Source organism: Thunnus thynnus, chromosome 15 (assembly GCF_963924715.1).
Source record: "Thunnus thynnus chromosome 15, fThuThy2.1, whole genome shotgun sequence".
NCBI classification, from domain to species: domain Eukaryota; kingdom Metazoa; phylum Chordata; class Actinopteri; order Scombriformes; family Scombridae; genus Thunnus; species Thunnus thynnus.
Genome location: NC_089531.1, coordinates 14050363 through 14072065, shown reverse-complemented (window position 1 = coordinate 14072065; position 21703 = coordinate 14050363). Strand labels below are relative to the sequence as shown.

Genomic DNA, 21703 nt, shown 5'->3' with positions numbered 1-21703 from the left:
AATAAGATGGTGATCATGGTAAATCTGCTTAGCAGTAACATGTTAGCATTGTCATTGTGAGCATGTTGTCAAGCTGAAGTTAATAGAGCCTTGCAGAACCACTAACATGGCTGTATCTTAATCTTGTTTATAAAAGAGTGTGAGAGAGAGTCTTTGTTTAATTTTAATGCCGTGTCTGAAGTTAATCTCATTATACTCTAGACATGCAATCTTGCATGAAGTGTTTCAGAAATCCTTATTTTCTCAATATAAACATACAGTATGTATCACTGATGTGACATGTAACATCAAATTTGGGCAGTATGACCAATATGTGGAAAATCATCTGCTGCATTTTCTGCCTTCTGTGATCCCAACACGCCACAAGATGGTGGTGTTGTTCAATTTTTAGAACCGACATGGCCTCACACCCTTGTCTTTTATAGACTGCTGCACTGGATAATTGGATTTGACTGAGTCCCACAATATTCTCGTAGTCATATAAGATTAAGTGCAGTTAAAAAACAACTTTGATTTTTTTATTGTAATTTTATCTTTTATCGCAATCATAAGATTGCTTCAGTAAGTTGTCGACTCACTATAATAGCATCTTGAAGAATGGGGGGAACAATCCTGTAAGCTTTTACTATATTCTATCAATTCTTTTGTTTTTTCTACTGGATTCCCAAATGCCTTGAATTTCCAATTACTTTCCTAATTAATTACTAGTATCACTTGTCTATACATTACAGGCCTATATGACTCTTTGAGGAGAGTAACAGCTGCTGAAAAGAAACTGAGAGCAGTGAGCAGAGAAGCAGGTGGTTGCCTGCAGTCCATTGGCATCATGCAGATCTCTGATGGAGAGCAGCTGACATCCCTCTACCTGCTTAGTGACAAGAGGGCACACTAAACAAGGTTTTGATGAATGACATGAGTGGTTGTGACACACAGAGCTGCAGTTGACATAAGAGGAGCATCGTTCAGTATTGTTTTGATTAGGTTGGAGATGTTTCATCCCCTCATTATTTGTGAAGGAAGAGGGCGCTGGTGAGGCTTGCAGGAGTTGATCATCATGTTGAGTGTGTTTAGATCAGCAGATAACTGGGCACAAAGATTGGGGCGAGTTGGACTAAAGGATCATTGGAGCTGTTACTGATATAGTGAAGTCCATAGATATGTGGCAGAGCTGGACTAGTTTTCTTTGGAAGAGCTTTGGGATGATTTTGTTGAATGCAAACCTTAAAACAACTGTTTTAGTCTGGTTTGCATGCAAAATCTTAATATTTTTTTGTTTTTTAACAATTGTTTTTAAGACAACAGCAAAATGACAGCATGTCAATGAAATAAATTTACAAAAGATAAATAATGACACATAAGATAGTTTAAAAAAAATTACTTTGTATACACAAACCTAACAAAATGGATACAGAGAAATGGTAGCTGAAGTTGTAGTCTATAAATGGTGATAATTTTTACATGACACAGAAGAAATTTTATTTTCTTTAATTTAATAAAGAAAAGAAGAGAAATGAACCCACTGTGTGAAGGGGGATGAAAAGGTATCTCTCCATTTTAACAGGATCAGATATCGGACGAGAAGCGTGGCAAAGGCAATACAATCTGCCTCTGCTTTTGAGAGGGAAAGCATAGTAGACATGACACCAAAAATGATCAGCAGGGGGATGAATGAACTGATATTCGATATTTTTAATATTATTATGTAAGAAATGACAATGTGTAATGTGAGAGGTGTGGCTGGTGATGAACCTACAGAGAATTATCACCAGACTCTGCAGCTCCCCTCGGCTTTACGGAGCTTTATAGCGAGCTTCAGCTCATTGTTTAGCTCTTCGGCCTGCAACTTCACTGTTTTGGTTCACTCTCACTGCTCTCATAGTGTCGTTCTTAGCCGCAGCAGACAGCTGTTTTCAGAGAAAGAGCTCTAAAAACTCACTGTGGCTGGCTGGTGAAGTGGAGCATTTAAAAGCTGAGGAGCCAGATATTTCCCTCAGGAGTTGGAAGAGAGCAACAATGCAGCCAAAGGAGAAAGAATATTGGACTTACATTCAGCAATTGGACAGAAGCACAACTCCAAATGAATCATAGAGTTGCTCCAAAAACTGCTAGATGTGTAAATAATAAATGACACTGAGCCTCACTGGATGTCAGCAAAAAACTGCAAACAACTGTCCCTCCGTGTCCTCCACGTCTGTTTCTAAGATGGCGATCGCGTCACTAACATTGTCAAATTATAGCTAAACAGTACACTAAAGTATGTTTCTGAAAGCATTTGAGGTGAGAAATAGGCAATGCACTAACAGAATCTTGATCCATTTGTGATCAGCACTGCCTAGTTTGACAGTTTGATCTGAGTTTCGTGAGCTGTCTGTGTTCTATTATACATACTTGTTTTGGTCTTAGATGTTGGTGCCATAGTGCGACATCTAGTGGCTGAATGTCGTGTATTGCAACTTTAAAGGTGATGATATGTCAGTATTGTGTTCACAACTTATTTCTGCTGCCCCCAAATGGCCAAAAAAATCTGGTTTAAATCAAGTTTGCCAAATAAAAGTGAGAGCTGTCAATGTATGCAAAGATATAATTGAGGGTCACATTGACATCATATTTTGGTTGCTTTGGTGTTTTTACTGTTTCTACTTTATTATTGTTACGTTTGTCTATGTTTGTCTTTGCTTGTGCTGTATCAAAGAGTAATTTCTGTTACTATGTGACAGACAATAAAGTTTCTTGAGTCTTGAGCCTATAGGGATCATTACCAGATGTTCTCTGTTTATCTTACATTAAAGTGAGACATCCTTTATGGCCTAAATTGACAATTAAAGAATAAGGAGGAATATTAATTAAAATGTGGCGTAACAGCAGCATAAGAAGACAAAAATTACACAGGACTTTCTCTCTGAACTTTGCTAACATAAGCTGCAATAAGCTAGTGGTCATAACAGACTGAGAAAGTATCAGCAAAACCTCTGGGTGTATTGAATTGATTGATGGCATGTTATTGCTTATAAACTAAACTTTTCATTTTTAAGAGGACGTTAACATACGTCACTTTAATGTTTATCAACCCACTAAATGCTGTAAGATAAAGACAGAAAACCTGACACTTCCTTCATAAACATTTTGTTTTTAAGTTCTAGAGATGTTGTGAGACTGTTTGTTACATAATTCACTAATGTGATTATTACATTGCATCACTCTTTTATAAGACAGAAAATAGACTCAAGACTGTCCTAAAAAAAAATTTCCCCCAGCACTCCCATGGTCACATATTCACCAATTTCAGTCCAGTCTCTCAAGTTCTTCTCCAATTTTTTAGGTCTTTATCATGAATAATGTATATATACAGTAGGTATTTATAAAAATCTTTAATAAAAGAAAACTTCAGACTTTACTGTACTTCAAAGAATTTAATGGAAAGCTTATGCAAATGTAAGCCTATATGACGCAAATGTAACCTTCCTTTAGTCATATTTAAGAAGCTGCTAAAAAATAGCTCACGATGGTGCTTTAAATAAAAAAATCGTCAATTAGGGATTTATTAATTTATTTAAATCACTCGGAAAAATCACCTGAAAAATGAATACATTCCCTTTGTTCAAACATAACAAATCATATCAATCAAGTATACTTACACTAATAATAATAATAATTACAAGCGCAATCATACCTACAATAATTACCATTATAAATAAAACTACCAACATTAAACATCCACCATACAACATCAGGGGACTGGAGGGTATGGCTTATCCATGGGGCATGGCTTATTTCAAAAGAAATGTCAAGTAAATGAAGGTATTACATCCAGTAGGCCTAATTCAAGTCAGAAATCCCACTAACGAAATTGTGACACAGTAAATCAATTGTGCAGAATAATAGCTGCCGAGAAAAAAATACTTTGTTTCATCCCAAAATGCTATACATCCATTTTAGAAACATAAATATGTTGAGTGACGTTAAATACCCTTATTCAAAATATACAAGATATTTCATTTAATTTATTACGTCCTGCTTTAGCTGCAGCAAAGCGGCAGTTCTTCTCCCTTGGGTCAACAAAGGTTCGTAAATACTCTAAAATGTCACGATTCTGTAAACGTAAAGCACTTCTTCAATAGTAACTTCAATAATATTCCTCAACAAGTTTTATTACAGTGGAGCGTTTGTCACATTTTTCATTTCGAACAAGAAATTAAACATTTGTTTCGTTTTATGTCGCATATAATACAAGACAAGTGTAAATTCCACAATTTATATGGATGAGATGAGGGCCAGGAGCCAACTAAAATGAAAGCAGAGTAGTTGCTGCAGCACAGACCACTCATCTGATGTGCTTTTTGAACTGTATTTCGCTTTAATGCTCACTTGCCAACAATTGTTTCAATATTTTTGTGCATTTGGCATTGACAATATCAAAAAGTTATCTCTGTGTTCCTCGTAACACCTGAGAGTCTGACGAATAACTGGAACACGATCAATGTCATCCCATAATTAAAAAGGAGATTTTTATGAATTTTAATGGTAACGGCACTTAAATAGTAAACAGGACAAACTTTAGAAATGGCCCTGTGATGGCAAAGGTTATATACCAGTAATTCTAATATAGCAACAAACAAGCCAACAAAAATTAAGCCTGACTTTGCACATGGTTAAAAACAAAACTAGCTTTTTAGCATTAAATAAATGGAGGTTTTCAAGCCAAATGCAATAAAGTATCCTCCCAGGCCGTGGTATAAAGCAGAATAAGGATCTTTAACTGCAACAGAGAAGGGAGATGAGGGCGCAATCTCAGAGGTAGCGCACTGAACCACTGCAGCTAAGACAGAGAAAGTTGTTTATCTCTTCAAGAACACATGGGCATATCATATATGTTTATATCTTTTTATAAAACAATTTTAAATTTATGGATTGCAGCTTCTCCTAAAATGAAAACAGAAGTGCAGTATTACATTTCAAAATACTGTATTGCAATGCAGGCCAAATAAATAAAAACGCGTATTTCCAAAAGAAGATTACTTAAAACTGCAATCCAGTATTGTTGAAAGCACCACTGCTATTTTGGTTAAACAACACAGGAGATATCTGAAGACCGTTTTTGCCGTATTATTTCATCTTTAAACAGAAATGTGCTATGCTGGAAACTTAATCAACTCTCATCCCCGGAACACAGTCCCATTATAGCACTAATAGTGTCTGGATTGCAGCATTAAGAGTTAATAATATAAGAATCAGTTTACCACAAGTTCAACATGCCTGAAGGCCTACCCTTGATTTGAATACATTTTACATATAAGAATAGATATACATTAAGCTATTTTATACATTTCTGGTAACATAAACATATAACTTTGTATCATTGATATTTATCTGGAAAGAAAATGTCTTTTTAAAGGCAAGAGGTTAAGATAAATTATATCAACCATGAAATTTGTAATATAAATTCTGACTAACATACAGAGTTAACCAACACACTGCTTATTTATTCATCACCTGACTACAAAAAAAAAAGACATTTAATATACAAAGTTTACATGTTGTTTTTTTGTATTGGCATTGTTATTTTGGGCCCTGCGGCACAGACTGTAAGGCAGTCATATCCTATGCACATATACTACATATCCCTGCTCGGAAACTCCTTATTGTTCTGTTGTTTTCACTGTTTGTCCTCTTTTTGTCTGCTGTTTCTGTCCGTTTCTCTCAGTACTTTCATGTTGTATAATGTGAAAAGGCTTGAATGCCACCCTCTTCTGAAAAAACTGAAGAGTCAGCAGGATGGATAAAAAAAAAAAAAAAAAAAGATGCCTTCCAGTAAGAAAGCCATGTCAAAGTTTTTTTGTTTTGTACATTAGAATAATATCTGACGGCAAACTGACTTACTCGTCCTCGCATTTAAAAAGCACATGCAGAACTGTTGCACATCTATGCTTCAGAAACATTAAACACAACAGATGAGTAATTCACTACTTGCTATAATATGGTTTGTTTCCAGTTGCACATAATGTTTATAATTGTAGTTATTAAATTTATTTATATAGCACTTTTCAAAACCAATGTTACAAAGTGCTGTACAACAAAACAAATAATAAAGCTTAAAAGATAAATAATGAAAATGTGGGACATAAAGGCCTTGATTTTACAATATTTCAGGTTGATTCATCACTTTTGAGGCTTTTATCTGTCAGTTTTTGCTTTAGACCTCCCTCTTGAAGAAATTTTTGAAATACTTTTGACAGACACAACATTTTTAAAAGAAAAAATCGAAGCAGCAGAGGTTGAGATACTCAGACTTTTAATCCCCAGTATGAGTCCAGCTCCAAAAATGTTCCTACATTTCCCATAATGCTACTTTTAAAGCATCTTTTCACTCCTAACCTGGTGATTGCCTGTGTCTTTCAACCTTCGTGCCCCCCGCTGCAGTAACAAAGTCTTTCTGATATAAATTTGCAGTCTACGATGCCAAGCTGAGATAACCCTGATGACATCATTATTACATAATCGGGGTTATTGACCTTACTAAGCTCCTCTAGAGCCACAGAAGACATGAAGATAATTATTTTCACAGGCAGAATATTACCGCGGTACTTTGCCCCTTTAATTTATACATTTTCACACTATTTTTCCTTTTTCTTTATGTCATATTGTTTATGAAGCACTTTGTATCGCTGATTTTGAACTGTAATATAAACTTTATTATTATCATCACTATTATCATTTTTACAAAGTTAACAAATCACATTTTCTCAGATTATTTTGAAAAGTATTTCCATTATTAAAAAGGCTTATTAGCTTTGATATATATATATATATATATATTTATATACTAAGGTCAAGTTCTCACTTTACAGTCTGTCAAAGGGAAATATAACCAACAAGAGGCTTTAGTTTATTTTGACAGCAGCTATAATATAGGCTAATAGGATTTGTTTGGCATCTGTTCAGATGGAATGGTTGTACTATAAAGAATGCAAAAATCATAATGATAACCACCTCCGTAAGTGAAAACACCTTTGCAGTGAGAGTATGTTACTAAATGATTAAACCAGAATCAAATAGTAATATGATCTTTGCTCGGGCCCTGCATCTGAGGATCATAGATGGCAAATGGCAAAACAACGTGCTTGTTGCTTGTCACCAGGCATCACCATGTGGTGATATTGTGCTTGAGCCTTTTCTACATTTTGTCTGCAGCCACTTACAAGAGGTGAAGAAGTGCTGCTTGTTGCAGGGAAAATCATGAATCCATCTTCATCCCCAGTTTTTACACATCTCCTCTTACTACTTCCGATTAAATAAAGAAACTCGTTATGTTCAGTATTGCCATTGTTGTTGCATTGGCTTATATTTTTCAGCCAACATGTGCACAGAAGATTCACTGCACACACTGGTCCTCACGCTAAATTGATTGTCAAGTTCTGGTACAGGCAAAATTTGAATATGTGCAAAGTTTTTTTTTGTTTTTTTTTAAGAATTTTGTGAGAAGAAGCCTCCAGTAGTCCTGCTGGATTCTCTGCAGAGCTTCTCTTCATGGGGTTTTGTGGGGAGGATCTGAATCAGTCTTCTTACACTCGAATGACCGTCATGAACTCTGGTCACTTTGGAATTGGCAGTCAGGATCCTGGGTGGCCATAGCCCTGGTTGATAGACTGAGGGAAAAGAAAACAGATGGAATTACTACTTATCTCCATTTACAGCTTCATGAGGCGCATGTTTAAAGTAATAGTTCAACATTTTGGAAAATACAGTTATTCACTTTCTTGACAAAGATTTAGATTAGACGACCGATACCACTGTCATATTTGTCTGTCAAATGCAAAGCTACAGTCAGCAGCTGATTAGCTTAGTTTAGCATAAAAACTCACTAATTAATACGCTGTTTGTTTAATCTGTACAAAAATGTGTTGTATAAAAACTTAAACAAATTAAACAAATGACATACGAAGTGATGAGGCACATTTAGCGCCACAACAATGATTGTGCTACGATGTAAATAGAAAAGAGTCGTCATCCTGCAAAATTCTTTTACGTTCCACCTGCATCGTTTTGGTTTGTGTGTGGTTTTTTTTTTGTTTTTTGTTTTTTTCTAAACTTTATTTTTTCTTTAACAAAAATGAGACTTAAGAAATGTTACACCAGCCAACGTATTCTGCATCACTTCATGTCATATTCTGATTGGTTGGTTTGTAGACCTTGGTAGTAGCAGCAGCCATGTTTAGGAATTTGATCCTAAACTTCTGACACGCCAGAATTTTGTCACAGGTTGTTTTTGGACGTTTCTCACAGAGCGTTCTCGAACCAATGTTTTGGATTGACAACCAAAGATTTCATTGTCAACTTTTGTCTCAGACAGCTCAAAACTATATAATGTAAAGTGTAAATTTGTGAGCTTTAGAGGTGCTGGTCAGCCAGCAGCCAGGCGAGATGTTTCTTCATGTTTACAGTCTTGAACCTAAACTAACTGGTTGTTGGCTTCAGCTACATATTGACATGTGTGATATCAGTCTTGTCATCTAACTCTCAGCAAGAAAGGTATAAACCTGTTTTCCAAAATGGGAAACTATTTCTTTAAATCTTAATTCTCTGTTTTCTGTCTTTGGGAGAGAACTGTTGCACAAAGTGATTAACAGCACTCTCCCATCCTGAACAGCATTTCTCAACACTTACTTGGACTGTACATTATTCTTCTTTAATGGGACTCCAAGCACTGTAACATTTAGTATCATGAGTGAGAGTGTCTATCTCATAGCTGGGATGGTAATAAGAGCCAAAAACTAATACTGTTTTGCCAACATGAAACTGCTTTACTAGACTAAATTTGGTTGCAGAGTTTGGACATTTATCCTCATTACTCACTCATATTTATTTAGAAAATCTGGTGTAAAAACAATTACAATCTCACAGCAAACCCAGCAGAGAAACATTTCTATTTATAGTCTGAGTTTTCAATTGTCAATTTTGTCTATTTGCTCTTGAAAGATGGCGACAGTGGATTTCAAGGACAGCAAATGTTGTTTCTCTGAGTTATTTTGGCATAAACACGGCATACACAGCCTCTTCAGCTGCGTCACTATCCAGCCCACATTCACGAAGCGGAGCCCTGAAGAATTACTGTGACGCTGCTGATGAGTCATAGTTAAGGTTTTTATGATGACGAATGTGTTCTGTGGTATAATAGTGATGTTTTTGAGACGTGATATTCCTTCACAGAACACAGAGACCAAGTTAGATTGACATCTGTACATAAATTTAAGCTCCATCCAGCTCTTGATTTTTAGATCAGGACTGTGTTTCTCCAGTCTCCCCTCAGGCATTCACAGTAAATGGTGAAATGTTATTTCAGATATGACATAAACATGCTTTTGAAATAATGGGAATAGGTGAGGTGTATGACAGCTGCAAACTTTTTTTCCCCTGCACTCACTTTGGCAAATGCTCTGGATGTGATGTACGAATGATGCAAACTGTTCTAGGACATGACTGTTTTAGCAAATAGGGATGATAAAAGATGTAGACACAGGCACAAACCTGGTCTGTGAGGATTCGAGGCTTAATATCAGGAATGGCACCCCCTCTCAGCTCATCTTCCACAGCCATGAGTCTGACAACAGGGAAATAGAGACAAACATACCGGTTGACAAAAATAGAATTATGAAGCCGGTGTTCTTCAAATTTACTGTAGGATTATGTGGCCATATGATGATATTAAGGTCTTGACATATTTCTATGTACAGTCGGCTATCCACAGTTCTTGCTGGAGTTTGCAGTATCTTTAGCTAGAGGAAATGCATAGTTTAACTAAAGAAGGCTTCCTACCAAATGAGATAAGAGCTCCAGCTGCACAAAATCTTGGCTTTCAGAAAGAAATATAATGTGGCGCACAAATATCTCATTAGGTAGGAATCCTGCTTTCTTCCAAGAAACATTTCCTCCATGTGTGGGTATACATTTGAGACTCGTGTTTTATATTTAGTGTGAGCCTTATGGGTATGATTTTCAATATTACTTTTGATATTTAAATGAGCTACATTTAAAGGAACATGGAAATGAACAAGGTTCAACATTTTGGGGAATAGAGTTACATGACAAGTTTGATACCACCCTCATGTCTGTGTGTTAAGTACGGAGCTGGAGTCCGGATGTGGTTAGCCTAGCTTAGCATAAAGACTGGAAGCAGGGCCAAACCCCCTGGCTCTTTCTCATATATTCAATCTGCACAGAAACAAAAATGTAAAAACATTTTGTGGTTTTAGAGAGAGTTCTCTGTGAACTTTGGAGAGTGCCAAGATAGCTGTTTCCCCCCGCTTCCAGTCTTTATGCTAAGCTAGGCTAATTGCCGACTCTGCCTCCGTATAGAACACACAGACGTGAGAGTGGTATCAGTCTTCTCATCCAGCTCTCGGAAAGAAGGTGACTATGCACATTTTCCAAAATGCTGAGTTATTCCTTTAAAATCAGATACATATGAAATCATGCAAGTTGTATTTTAGTGGATGACTTCTACTTTTACTTAGTGAAAAATGATATTTGATACTTCCTTCACTAAGCATAGACGTTTTCTTCTGTGTTTGGGTACTTTTACAAAAGACCTAAAAACTTTTCTCTAAATGGAGCCAATTTCTGAGTAGTCGTACAAGCTGGCAACCACTTTTAATCTTCCCATTTCCTCCAGTCGTGTTTAACAGTTATGTATTGCTTTGTTGTAGCACTCAGATAATTGGTTTTAAAGCTGCAATCTATGACTCACTACAGTTTCAAGCCACAGCAAAGATAACAGAACATCTAATGCTGCATGTGTGATATTGTGAAGTTTGCCTTGTTGTTGTGTTTGGTATACAGTTATTGTAGCAGTAGCATTTATGTGGTTCTCCACACTCCATCACACAGTTTGATTATAATAATAATGATAAAGGTATACACTTTAAAAAACAATGGATTTTAACTCTAAATAAAAAGCTGGTTGTGCTGTTTTTAAATTTTGTGTAACATGTTTGATGCAACAGTAAACTCAAAGCATTAACTTGCACAGCCTCCTCTCTGCCAGCTGCAGTTCAGTTCAAACATTAATCACCTGTTGATGATGCCTTTGATTTGAGAGTCCTTCTCCATTTGCTGCTGCTTCAGGCGGCGCTCGCTGTCTTCCAGGCGGCACTGATACTGCTGCAGGATCTTGCTCGTCTGCTGTTCCTGCGACATAAGTCTCTGCTCGTATTCTTCAAGCTTGCGATGAGACATCTTCAGCCGCTCCTTCAAGGAATGTATTTCTTCTTCATACTCTCTTACCTGAAAGATGAATGACATATTGTGTCATCAGTGGTGTTGTCCATGGCGTTCAGCAATATCCCTGAATGATGAGTGATTTTATCAATATAGACACAACTCTGTAGTGAAACTGTTTTTATGCTGAGCAGCAAGAGAAGAAAATGTGGAGACAAAGCTGCGGTTGGTATTGAGCTAGATGTAAATGTCTGCAATAACAAATTTCAATGCTCTGCATAAGAATCTGTTTCTGATGTAGGAAAAAGAGTGTTATTCATCATAGAAAATGCACAACCAATATCAAACTCATGTATGATTCTGTTAAGCTCTGATACATAATTGAAATATGACGGAAAGTGTCACTGCAGGTCATGTAATCAGTAACAGCAATCAGTTGAAGATATTTTTCCTCTTGAAGTGGTTGATATAAAGGCGTAAAGTGTTTGTCTGCTTAAAGTATATTTTATATGTAGAGCATGACTGAAATGCAGGATACATTTGGAGTATAGGCAGCTGATGATTCATCACCCACACTGAAAGTTGGACTCATGTGTGAGTGTGGTTGAAATGTTAATAAAGGTGTTTAAGGGACCTGAGGGTGTCATCTTCTCTTTCACCAGGGACACTTCCAATGACCAGAACCTATTTATTTGATGTGCATTTACTGTAAGTTGATCTGACTTTGCAAACCTAGAGTACTATTTTTTCCAGCGGGGAAGATATAAAAAAACATAGTAACCCACGACTTTCAGCAAACTTGCTATCATTGTCCAAAACAACCAGGCCATTCCTACATGTACTAACTTTGTAAAATAACAAAACACCTCTGTGGTCAGCCTAAATGAGGAAGTCAGGATCCTATGAACAGTGGTCTACACTTTTGGAACATTAATTGATCCTTAATTTCTCAAATGAAGCTCAAATGTCGGGTTTCAGTCAATGATAACAAAATGAAATCACTAAAATTGAACTGTCCAGTTTGGTAAACATGAGTCTTCTGTACAGTTTACTGACCAATTACAGTTTCCTCTTCCTGCCATATTCAGCTGTCAACTTGCTCAACTGGATTTTAAAAATCAGCTTATCAGAAAAACGCAGGCCAGATGCTTAAAAAGCCTTCAAGATACAGTAATGTAATCTTTGATTCTTATCTATAGGGCTGCTTATTCCTGTAAATCCTGTTTTATCTCTGATTTCACTATAAGTGGTGTCACATATATTTTAAAGAGTGCGCACACACGCTACAGTTATGGATACTTTTGCCTGAAACTACCTTGGCCAGGCAAAAACACTGTAAGATATTTTTCCCCTATTGTTAACTAATCATAGGAGTCAGTTTACTTTTTAAAGATGTGGAGAAAAATGAATGTGCTCACCCTCTCTAGCCGTGACTCATCCATGCTTTTGGAGTATTCTTTCAGCTGACCCTCACGGTCCGGCCGCAGGCTCTCAATGTCAGCGGAGAGATGTGGCATGTTGGACACCCAGGCGACTGTCCGTTCATTGGCGCCAGGGGTGTTCAATGTCGACTGAGAACCCTGAAACAACAACAAAGGTCAGTAAAGCTTTAAATTAATGTTTTGGTGTAAAGAATCCCTGATAAACTCAAACATCTAAGAGCCCCATAATTAGTCCAGGGGATATCTAGGCTTCAGTTATGGACTTGAACTAATGCTGCAACTAACAATTATTGTCATAGTTGATTCATCTGCTAATTATTTTCTCAATTAATCGTTTCATCTATAAAAAGAAAACAGAAAACAGCAAAAACAAGTTTCCCGTAGCAAATCAAATGTCTTGTTTTGTCCGACCAGCAGTCCAAAACACGGTGTATAGTAGTATAGTGTTAAGACAAGAAAAAAACAGAAAATTCTCACATTTGAGAAGCTCGAACCATCAAATGATTGTCAGTCTTCATGCAAAAATACCAAACCATTGGCAAAACCGTTGCCAATTAACTTTCAATTGATTGACTGATCAGTTAATCCTTGCAGCTCTCACTAAAACATATTATTTCAAAATTTGGTCTGTTTCTCACACCATTTAAAATAATTGAAAACATTTCTATACAATGGCATATTGTATAAACCGAGCCGCTGAGGAACTGTCACTCTTGTGTGGATCTTTTACATATAGATACTGTTATGAATCTGTGCAGTTTGCTTTCAATAAAAGCTTTGAAGTTAGATTGACCTGTTTATTGACAACTGGCTTGAGCAGGTGCTGCTGTGGAGGCTGCAGTTGTGACGATTGAGGCTTCTTGGTGCTTTTTGTTGGCGTGTCTGTTGACTCCTCCGCGGCTGCTGACGGGCCCTGGTTCTCTTTGGCGGAGCTTGTCTGGTACGGCAGCCCGGGAGCCGGACTGTCTGTCACAGACAGCTGCGTCTCCTGTTGTTGCTGCTGCGTCTGCTGTTGCTGTTGCTGCTGCTGCTGTTGTTGTTGTTGCTGTTGCGGTGGCTGCTGAGTTTGGCGTGACTTCGGCTGACTGCCGCTGAAGTTTGTCTCTGAAGACTCGAGGAGGAGGTTCCTGCTCTGGGGGCGTACTTTTGGAGGTGTGGCAGTGGCTGAAGTGTTAATGGACCGCTGTGACTTGAGGTGCTGTTGTGGGGCTATGGATGTCTGACGGACAGGATGAACAGTAGTGGGAGGTGTGGCCAAAGAGGCGGGGGTGCCCGTACCAGTTGCTGTCTGAGAGGTGACTCCCATCAGGTGCTGCTGCTGGAGAGACTCCTGAGAGGAGAGAAGAGGACATTGTCGAGAAAATGAAGCAAATGCCAACTGAAAACAACTCTGTGTAGTTTGACTTTAATGCCCCTCAGTGGTAGAATCCAATACAACTGATGGATGGATGATAAATAGACGGCTAGATGAAGAGATAATTAATTCATAAAGCAATGTCCCAACAACACCATCTGTATTAATGAACAGGAGGCTTGTGATGTTTGTTCCATTAAGGCCCACGCAGCAGCACAGAAATAGCTCAAAGAGTACATGATAGTGTCGTTAAAAACTGTAATTTTTACACAGACACACTGTAGTAATATTATCAGCGTGACAGATTAGCAGCCAGAATACACCATCAAGTCACAGCCAAAAGGTCATTTCATATTTCTGTTTTCTTTAAAAGTTATTCGACAAAACGCAAGAATCCTACTTAACTCCATCAAACAAATGACAGCTTAATTTAAGTTATAATGTGAGTTAAGATGTTTAAACTAAGTTTGAGAATTTGCTAATTGTATATCCATCATGAGTGTTTTTCTTTAACATTTAAAACCTTTGAGCTTCTATAACTGACCAAAATTCATTTTCACAGTCAAAAATCTGTGTCCAGGAGATTCAAGGCTGGTCTGCAGCATACTGAGGGTTAAAGTATGTAATATCATCATCATATGTGTAGTATCTGCAGTTATGACACTTTTTTTTCTACCCTTCTGACCGACCGTTAGTTCTCAGCCCTGTTGAAACAAGGACACGCAATACGATGATGTCAAGCACCCTACACAGTTCAGCAGAGGAGGTGAGTAAATGATCCCGCTTCATTGTGAGTTGTCTGTGTCCCCCAATAGCACCCTTACACTAGTGTTAGATTAGCTGATTCTGCTGCTCTAGAAAGGGCAGTTTTGTAAATATTTCCTAGAGTATTTTGTTTGGATCCAAGCTTTGTTCAGCGACTTGACAAAATCTACCATGACAGTGAAAACAGAAGTATAAGCAGGATCTGATGGACTGCAAGGGTTCATATAAAGTCTGCAATTCATGCAGATGTTTTTGTTGCTCAGTTTAGGGGTTAAAATCAAACTAAGAATAAATTATTAGGCTACAAGTATAGTGGGCGAGTCGGCTTTGGTCAAAACAATTCAACTCTTTTTAACAAAACTGAGAAAATTAATTCTTGGCTGTAAATGTTCTCGTCACAACATTTGTAGATCCAGCAGTGACAATACCATGTTTTTATTGAATCTGATTGATTGCTGAAATACTGATGAATATTTGCAGGTTTACTTTAAACGTGTTGATTTATGTTTATGCTTACATGTTGTTTAATTTAAATGCATGTTTAATAAAATTATCACACAGCAAAACTAATATTCCAGCATAAGATTACTGGTTGGTTTCTCTGCCATGTGTAGTCTGTTGTTAAGTAACCTGAGAGAAGGACCGTGGAGCCGGTAAGAGCCCATTAGAAGTTAAATCCAGCTCTGCGGCGTCATGTGCACATTACATACCATTACCTTTGCACTACCTGTACTCCCACTACTACGTCTAGTTTTTTTTACACTATAACTCGAATATTACATTTATTTTGTACATATTAAAACCTAGGTGTATATACAGTGTGTATATATATATATAGAATTTGTATGGATTTATATGCAGCTGTATAATCCTTGTGTATGTATAATAGTTTTTCCTTTTTAATTTTTCCTTAGTGCTATTTTTACATACTTTGTTCTGCTTTATTGCCAAATTGATTGTGTTATTTTATTCTAATTTAAAATATTTTAATATTTGTAAATACATACTATACTATAACAGGCCTGATAGACAAGCAACCAACAACAAGCCAGTCTCAAGCACTAAACACACATGAGTCTGTCCAATTTGATTCAGAGTGTGACCTGAATTTTTTTAAATGACACACTAGTGATCACTGCAACCACTTCAAGAGAACAAAACAGAATATAAACTGAATGTCGGTCTGAATGTTGTTAGTTTTTGGATAAATCAACAAGTTCTCCATCTAGTGGTACTCTTTAAAGTAGAATACCATTTTGGCTTTTCAGCTGCAGTACAGCATAAATATGGAGACCCATTTCTATCCAGACTGAAGTGGTCTCTTGCAGGTTGTACACTCTTACACTACATACTTTACACTCTACAATATTAATAGGTTGCATGGTCATTATGTGGTTCTCTGGTTACAAATCCACTATGACTGTTTCAGTCACATCTTTACCTATTAAATGAGGAGTTAACAAAACCCCAAATTATAGATTCTTATAGAGGACTGATGTTAAATACAATTATAGAACTTAATGATCAAGATTTTGTTTACACTATGGAAGTCACCTGCATCCATTAATGATAAAACTACTGTATATTACACAGATTTTATATTATATTTTTATATTATACATCTATATCGATTTTTATGAAAGGTTCATCAAAAGAAAAATATTATTGCATATCATTAAATCTGTTTTTCTGTAATATTTAAAGTATGAAGATAAATGAGAGATTCCTACCTGCACTTGCAGAGACAGCTGGTGCCAGGCGAAGTCATTGCTCTGATTCTGCCGGGTGAAATCATCACTGTAACTGTGTGAGTGGACAATGCTGGGCTGCACCAGACTGCTCTGTGACCGCAGGGCGGACAAGTCCTCACTGCGGGAGAAAGCACTGTTGCCAAAGGCGGGTGCATAGTCATGGTGGCCGTTCTCAGGCTCGGGGGCGAGGAGGAGAGGAGGGGGAGGAGGCTGAGCCTGAGCTGGGGAGTTCTGGGCAGCCAGATGGAATAGCGGGTTCTGGAAAGACAGGGGGAAGTGCATGGCCGCTGCTGCCTGCTGCTGCTGTTGAGAGATGGATTCGGTGGGCCCCCCTATGTGGCCCATCTGGCTCAGCCTCAAACCGGAGCCCGCTGAGCCTGTGGGCATATGCCCTCCCATACGAAGAGGACCGCCGAGGTTCCCGAAGCTGTGGCCCAGGCCAGCAATGGAGGCTTGAGAGGAAGTGAGCATGTCTCCCACAGAGTTTAGGTTGGAAATGCTGTTCATGCGGGAGTCCTGCAGATCCATCATGGACACACTTTTATTCACACTGTGGACCTGAAAGAAACAACAAAAACAGAACATTTATCATATTATTATGAACTGGAATCGACTCGGCATATATATGAAAACCTTCTTCATGACAAAGGAAATTGCTGGATGAAGCACATATATACTTTCAGAAATTTATTTTCATATTTAAAATCCTGCTGGACTTTTTTATTGCCTTGTGATTCTTTTTCATTTTATCTTAATGCCTTTTTATGTTTTCTGTAAAGCACTTTGAATTGCCTTGTTGTTGAAAGGTGATACAAATAAACTCGCCTTGCCTCAATCAAAATGTCTATTTTGTTCTAAAATCAGAGCACAAAGAAAACCAGGTGGGAGATGACACTGGAAAGTCAGGATTGAAAATAGTTCCAAACCTGTTATTATGATCTGAAGTTTAATCATAATCCATACTCAAAAGAAATCTTCTGATTATTAAATTTACAATGAATGTCTGAAATGTCCTCATCAACGACAGAATTAGGTACTCCAAGTGAATCAGAAGTGCAGTCAAACCTAAGTGCCCACTACAAGTCATCCAGAAACGTATGAAATTCACCTCCCAGATTATGCAACTTTCTGATGTAAATATATTAGCAATTTACGTTTATGATATGTCACCTCATATGTACTGACACCTGGGGTCTAAAACATTGCAGATAAAGCTTAAAAAGCTGCAGAATTAAGGTATAAATCAGGAAACAGTACCAGAGAGAAAATGAACAGTTACCTGACTATATCACAACGTACCTTTGGATCAGGTTCGGTGATGTCTGAGCTGCTAGTGCAGTATGCGGGGCTGGATCGAGCCAGCGGTGGACGGGTCACGTAGAACACTTCCCGAGATGAGCGGAGGTCTCGTTCTGCATGACGCCTCATGTTCAGGTTGGATGAGAGGGATTCTACGGCTGATACTCCAGTCGTAGGGGACGGTAGGCGAGAGATGTCTATCGAACTACAGGTACACGACAGAAAGAGACACATTTGCATTGCATTTTCCCATTTAATTTGACTCCATGTTGTACCTACTCTTTACATATATTATCCAAGTATTATATGGTCAGAAAATGTAGTGTAGTGTAATGTTTGTGGATTCAATTCCAAATAAAATAATAAAAATAAATCGATTAGTTTGGTAGCCAATAAGAAAGACAGAAGAAACCAAGGAATGCCACACACTGATAATCTTACACTCACTTTATTAACAACGTTTTCAGTGATAAAGTGAGTGTAAATGATTGACGGTGCATGCAGGATTGCTTGGTTCCAGTTTTTGATCCTGCATATTTGTCGGTAATAATGATTTTATGGTATGCAAGAACTCCACACGTTTCATTATGTAACTGTTTCATAATGAAACATGTGAAAACCCAGTGAGGAGAAGGCATAACGCCAGCCTGTCAGTCACTCGCAGCCCTGACACCTCTGGGGTTAGAGCTACGAGGAGTGGCAGGTGAGTCGCTCCTCTTGTCGGTTTGAATTTCCAGAACGTTTGATTTCTGTCCTCTCACATCTGCTTGCAGGAGATTTAAATAATTCTCATTTAAGATCGTGTTTTACGGCTACAGATTTTGATCCCAACAGAAATGCTTAGTTAGTGGGACGGACTTATAATGGAAAACACAATACAGCTGCAGCAGGGTCTTCTGATGTTACCACTGGTATTTCTCTTACGTAAAGAGTTCTTATTTAAACAGTTCAGCTGTAATGAGAGCAACTGTCTCTTGATAATAGCAGAGTGCTGAAATGAATTGCAACAGAGAGGAAAGAGGTTTGGGTGAGAGAGTCTGGGAACAGATGGTGCTGGCAATTACTGATTGATAAAATACTTAAAAAGCCTTAAGAGGTGCATTAGCATTAGCATTAGGGGCTCTTAGAAATAGACCAGTGTTATGTTTTGAGCTACTTCTCATTTATTGTGTATTGTTGGTCTTTGTGTGCTTTACTGCTAATGACATCCATGTGAAGCTTGACAATCAATGCTGTGTTCAAATGTAAAACCATTAACATTACCCATTGTGGTGCACAGTCCATAATCTATCAAACACATGCTAATCCAATTTCATGTGTAAAGTTGACAACAAAAATATATAAAACAACAGAAACCATGACAACATACCTGTTTAAGTCGCGCATCATAAGGCTTTGGAAGTCGGAGGACATGAGACGATTGAAAGATGGCCGGGAGAAGAGTCTGTCCTTCGGTCGATCTGGCTGGTGATTTGTAGGCATGTGGAGCTGCGGATTCCTCAGGGCGACGCTGATGTCATTCAGCAGCCGTGGTAAGGGTCCGAGTTTGAGAATAGCGTCCTATAGCATGAAACGGTTTTAAAAATCAAACAATCCGAACTTCTTATGGACTCATGTCGTATACCAGGTTAGGCCTGGGCAATATATATAATATAGATACTATATCGATATCGTGATATGAGACTAGATATTGTCTTAGATTTTGGATACTGTAATATCGCAATATGGCACAAGTGTTGTCTTCTCTTGGTTTTAAAAGCTGCATAACATTAAAGTGATGTCATTTTCTGAACTTGCCAGACTGTTCTATTATTTGCTTTACACACTTGGTCATTATATTCACATTACTGATAATTATTTATCAAAAATCTCATTGTGTAAATATTTTGTAAAAGCACAATTGTCATCCCTACAATGTTGCTGCAATATCATTGTCGAAGTATTTGGTCGAACATATTGTGATATTTGATTTTGTCCATATCGCCCAGCCCTATACCAATTCTTTTTTGCACCGCAGACTGTTTTATTGAGCATTTTTATTTTGGGCATGACCTAAATGAAGGTCAAATTGAAGGTCCAAGTGATTAATGAAAGCTGTAGCACAGCCAGTCACTGCCAAATTTAAATTAATTACTTATTAAAACATTATTATTATTTAAATATTCATTGTTATTCTGTGTGTTTTTATGATGAATCATATCATTTCTTTGAGGCCTGGTTCTGTGGTCCAGTGCTGGTCCGTGAACCAGGGATTGGGAACTTCTGCTATATTCTACTCATTTATTCATTCATGAATCTCAAATGTCACTTATGAAATACAGAATAAGGCAATAAAAAGCACATAAACCAGCCTATAATCACACATTAGTCAACCTGGGAGACAATTTTGGGAATGAACATAAAATATTTATGACCTTCGTTATGGTACAGCCACAGAAAAATTTCACTGTATTAACAGTTCAAGCATTAGAGTTAAATATTTAAGTAGCTATTCCACATTGGTTAATAGAGTTCAAACAACATTCATATCTTTTGTCTGATAGAAACTGAAAAACCTCTTTTCCCCAACTCTCCAGAGGGAGAGAGAAAGCTCGTATCTAATGTTTAATTTGATTTTCCAGCTACTCATCGTGATGTTCCACCTACCTTGCTAAGCTGTCCCATGACTTCCCACAGTAAGCTGTGAAGCATGGACAATTCTCTGCCAAGGTCGATGTAGCCCTCAAAGCCTCCAGCGTTTCCGCCAGTGTCCATGTTGGAAATCTCATAGAGAAACTGCTGCATGGAGCCCCACTCCATCTCCAAGAACTCGTTCATAAAATACATGTATTCTTCCTTGGGTCCAAACCTGCAGAGTATATGGATAAATAATGACATGAAGACAGAGGAAAGGATGGAAACATACAGTACATCGTGTTAGTGGATGGATCGGATGTTAAAAGTTCACATGTGGGAGGTGAGTTTTAAAATCCAAGTGAAATAAAATATCTTATGCTAAATGTCATAACAGTGAAATATGTGTGATTGTCATTTTTGTTGTTCTGCACAAATGAACTGAATATAAAACAATCTAACATCAGTGTGTATGTTTTACATGCATTAGTATCTTGGTTTTTATCATATTTGGGATACAATGTTTACATGAAACAATTAAAAACCTGGATATTCATATCCCTGTTTAAATGATTTTAACAGTATCCAGGTCTCCGGTTGTCTGTGTTGGTGCAGGTGTATCTCTGTTCCACATCCTGCAAATCTGTCGTTTCTGTTCCGACTGAGTTACCTCAAAGATTATCATCATTATTATTTTCTGGCTGCCTGAACTCTGCTGCATTTACCATCTACCAGCTGGATTTATCTTCTGCATTTAGTCATTAGTAAACGAAGACGAGAGCAACGATGAACATTCACTGTCAGAGTTTTATTTTCATTTCAGTATTTAGACCATAATTACATTATTTATCATCCTATTTTTTGTTTTACTGATTAACTGCTATGTAACTTGTGCTGAGGATGCACCTAGTGTATGAACATGGCGGAGAATGATGAGAAACCTGAATAAGGTGTTTACATACCACAGTATCCTGCTTTCTATTGAGTACTGCAGCTAGTATATCCAGGTTGAAACCTGGACAAGGGTTTATCCTGATTTCTGACACTACGATATGATGTTTACATGCTCAAACACATAACCAGGATACTCCAAAAACCCAATCATAACTGGAATACTAGTGTGCATGTAAACGTACTCATTCTAAAGCATTACATGTGACCATGCAGCTCTATTTTATGTACAACTGTTGATGTTTTAATTATAGGTGCTTATTTAAACCGGCAGAATTGTGTTAATATAAATGAAAAAAAAGTCAGGAAAAAGTGCA

The 21703-nt window shown here is 37.5% G+C and overlaps 1 protein-coding gene across 3 annotated transcripts in view; it reads right to left on the bottom strand.

The window, feature by feature from the left end:
- Window positions 1–6590: 6590 nt before the first annotated feature.
- Window positions 6591–21703, bottom strand: part of syngap1a (synaptic Ras GTPase activating protein 1a) — a 43823-nt gene continuing 28710 nt past the window's right edge. For 2 of the 3 annotated variants that reach the window (XM_067612798.1, XM_067612796.1), the window contains exons 11-19: window positions 20469–20670; window positions 19192–19382; window positions 17823–18027; window positions 16503–17081; window positions 13447–13983; window positions 12630–12791; window positions 11066–11277; window positions 9523–9595; window positions 6591–7643 (exon numbers count right to left, since the gene is read on the bottom strand). In XM_067612798.1, coding sequence (XP_067468899.1) covers window positions 7608–7643; window positions 9523–9595; window positions 11066–11277; window positions 12630–12791; window positions 13447–13983; window positions 16503–17081; window positions 17823–18027; window positions 19192–19382; window positions 20469–20670 — 2197 coding nt within the window. In that variant the 3' untranslated portion in view covers window positions 6591–7607. The remainder of the gene's footprint in view (window positions 7644–9522; window positions 9596–11065; window positions 11278–12629; window positions 12792–13446; window positions 13984–16502; window positions 17082–17822; window positions 18028–19191; window positions 19383–20468; window positions 20671–21703) is intronic. The other variant, XM_067612797.1, reaches the window with a different exon arrangement.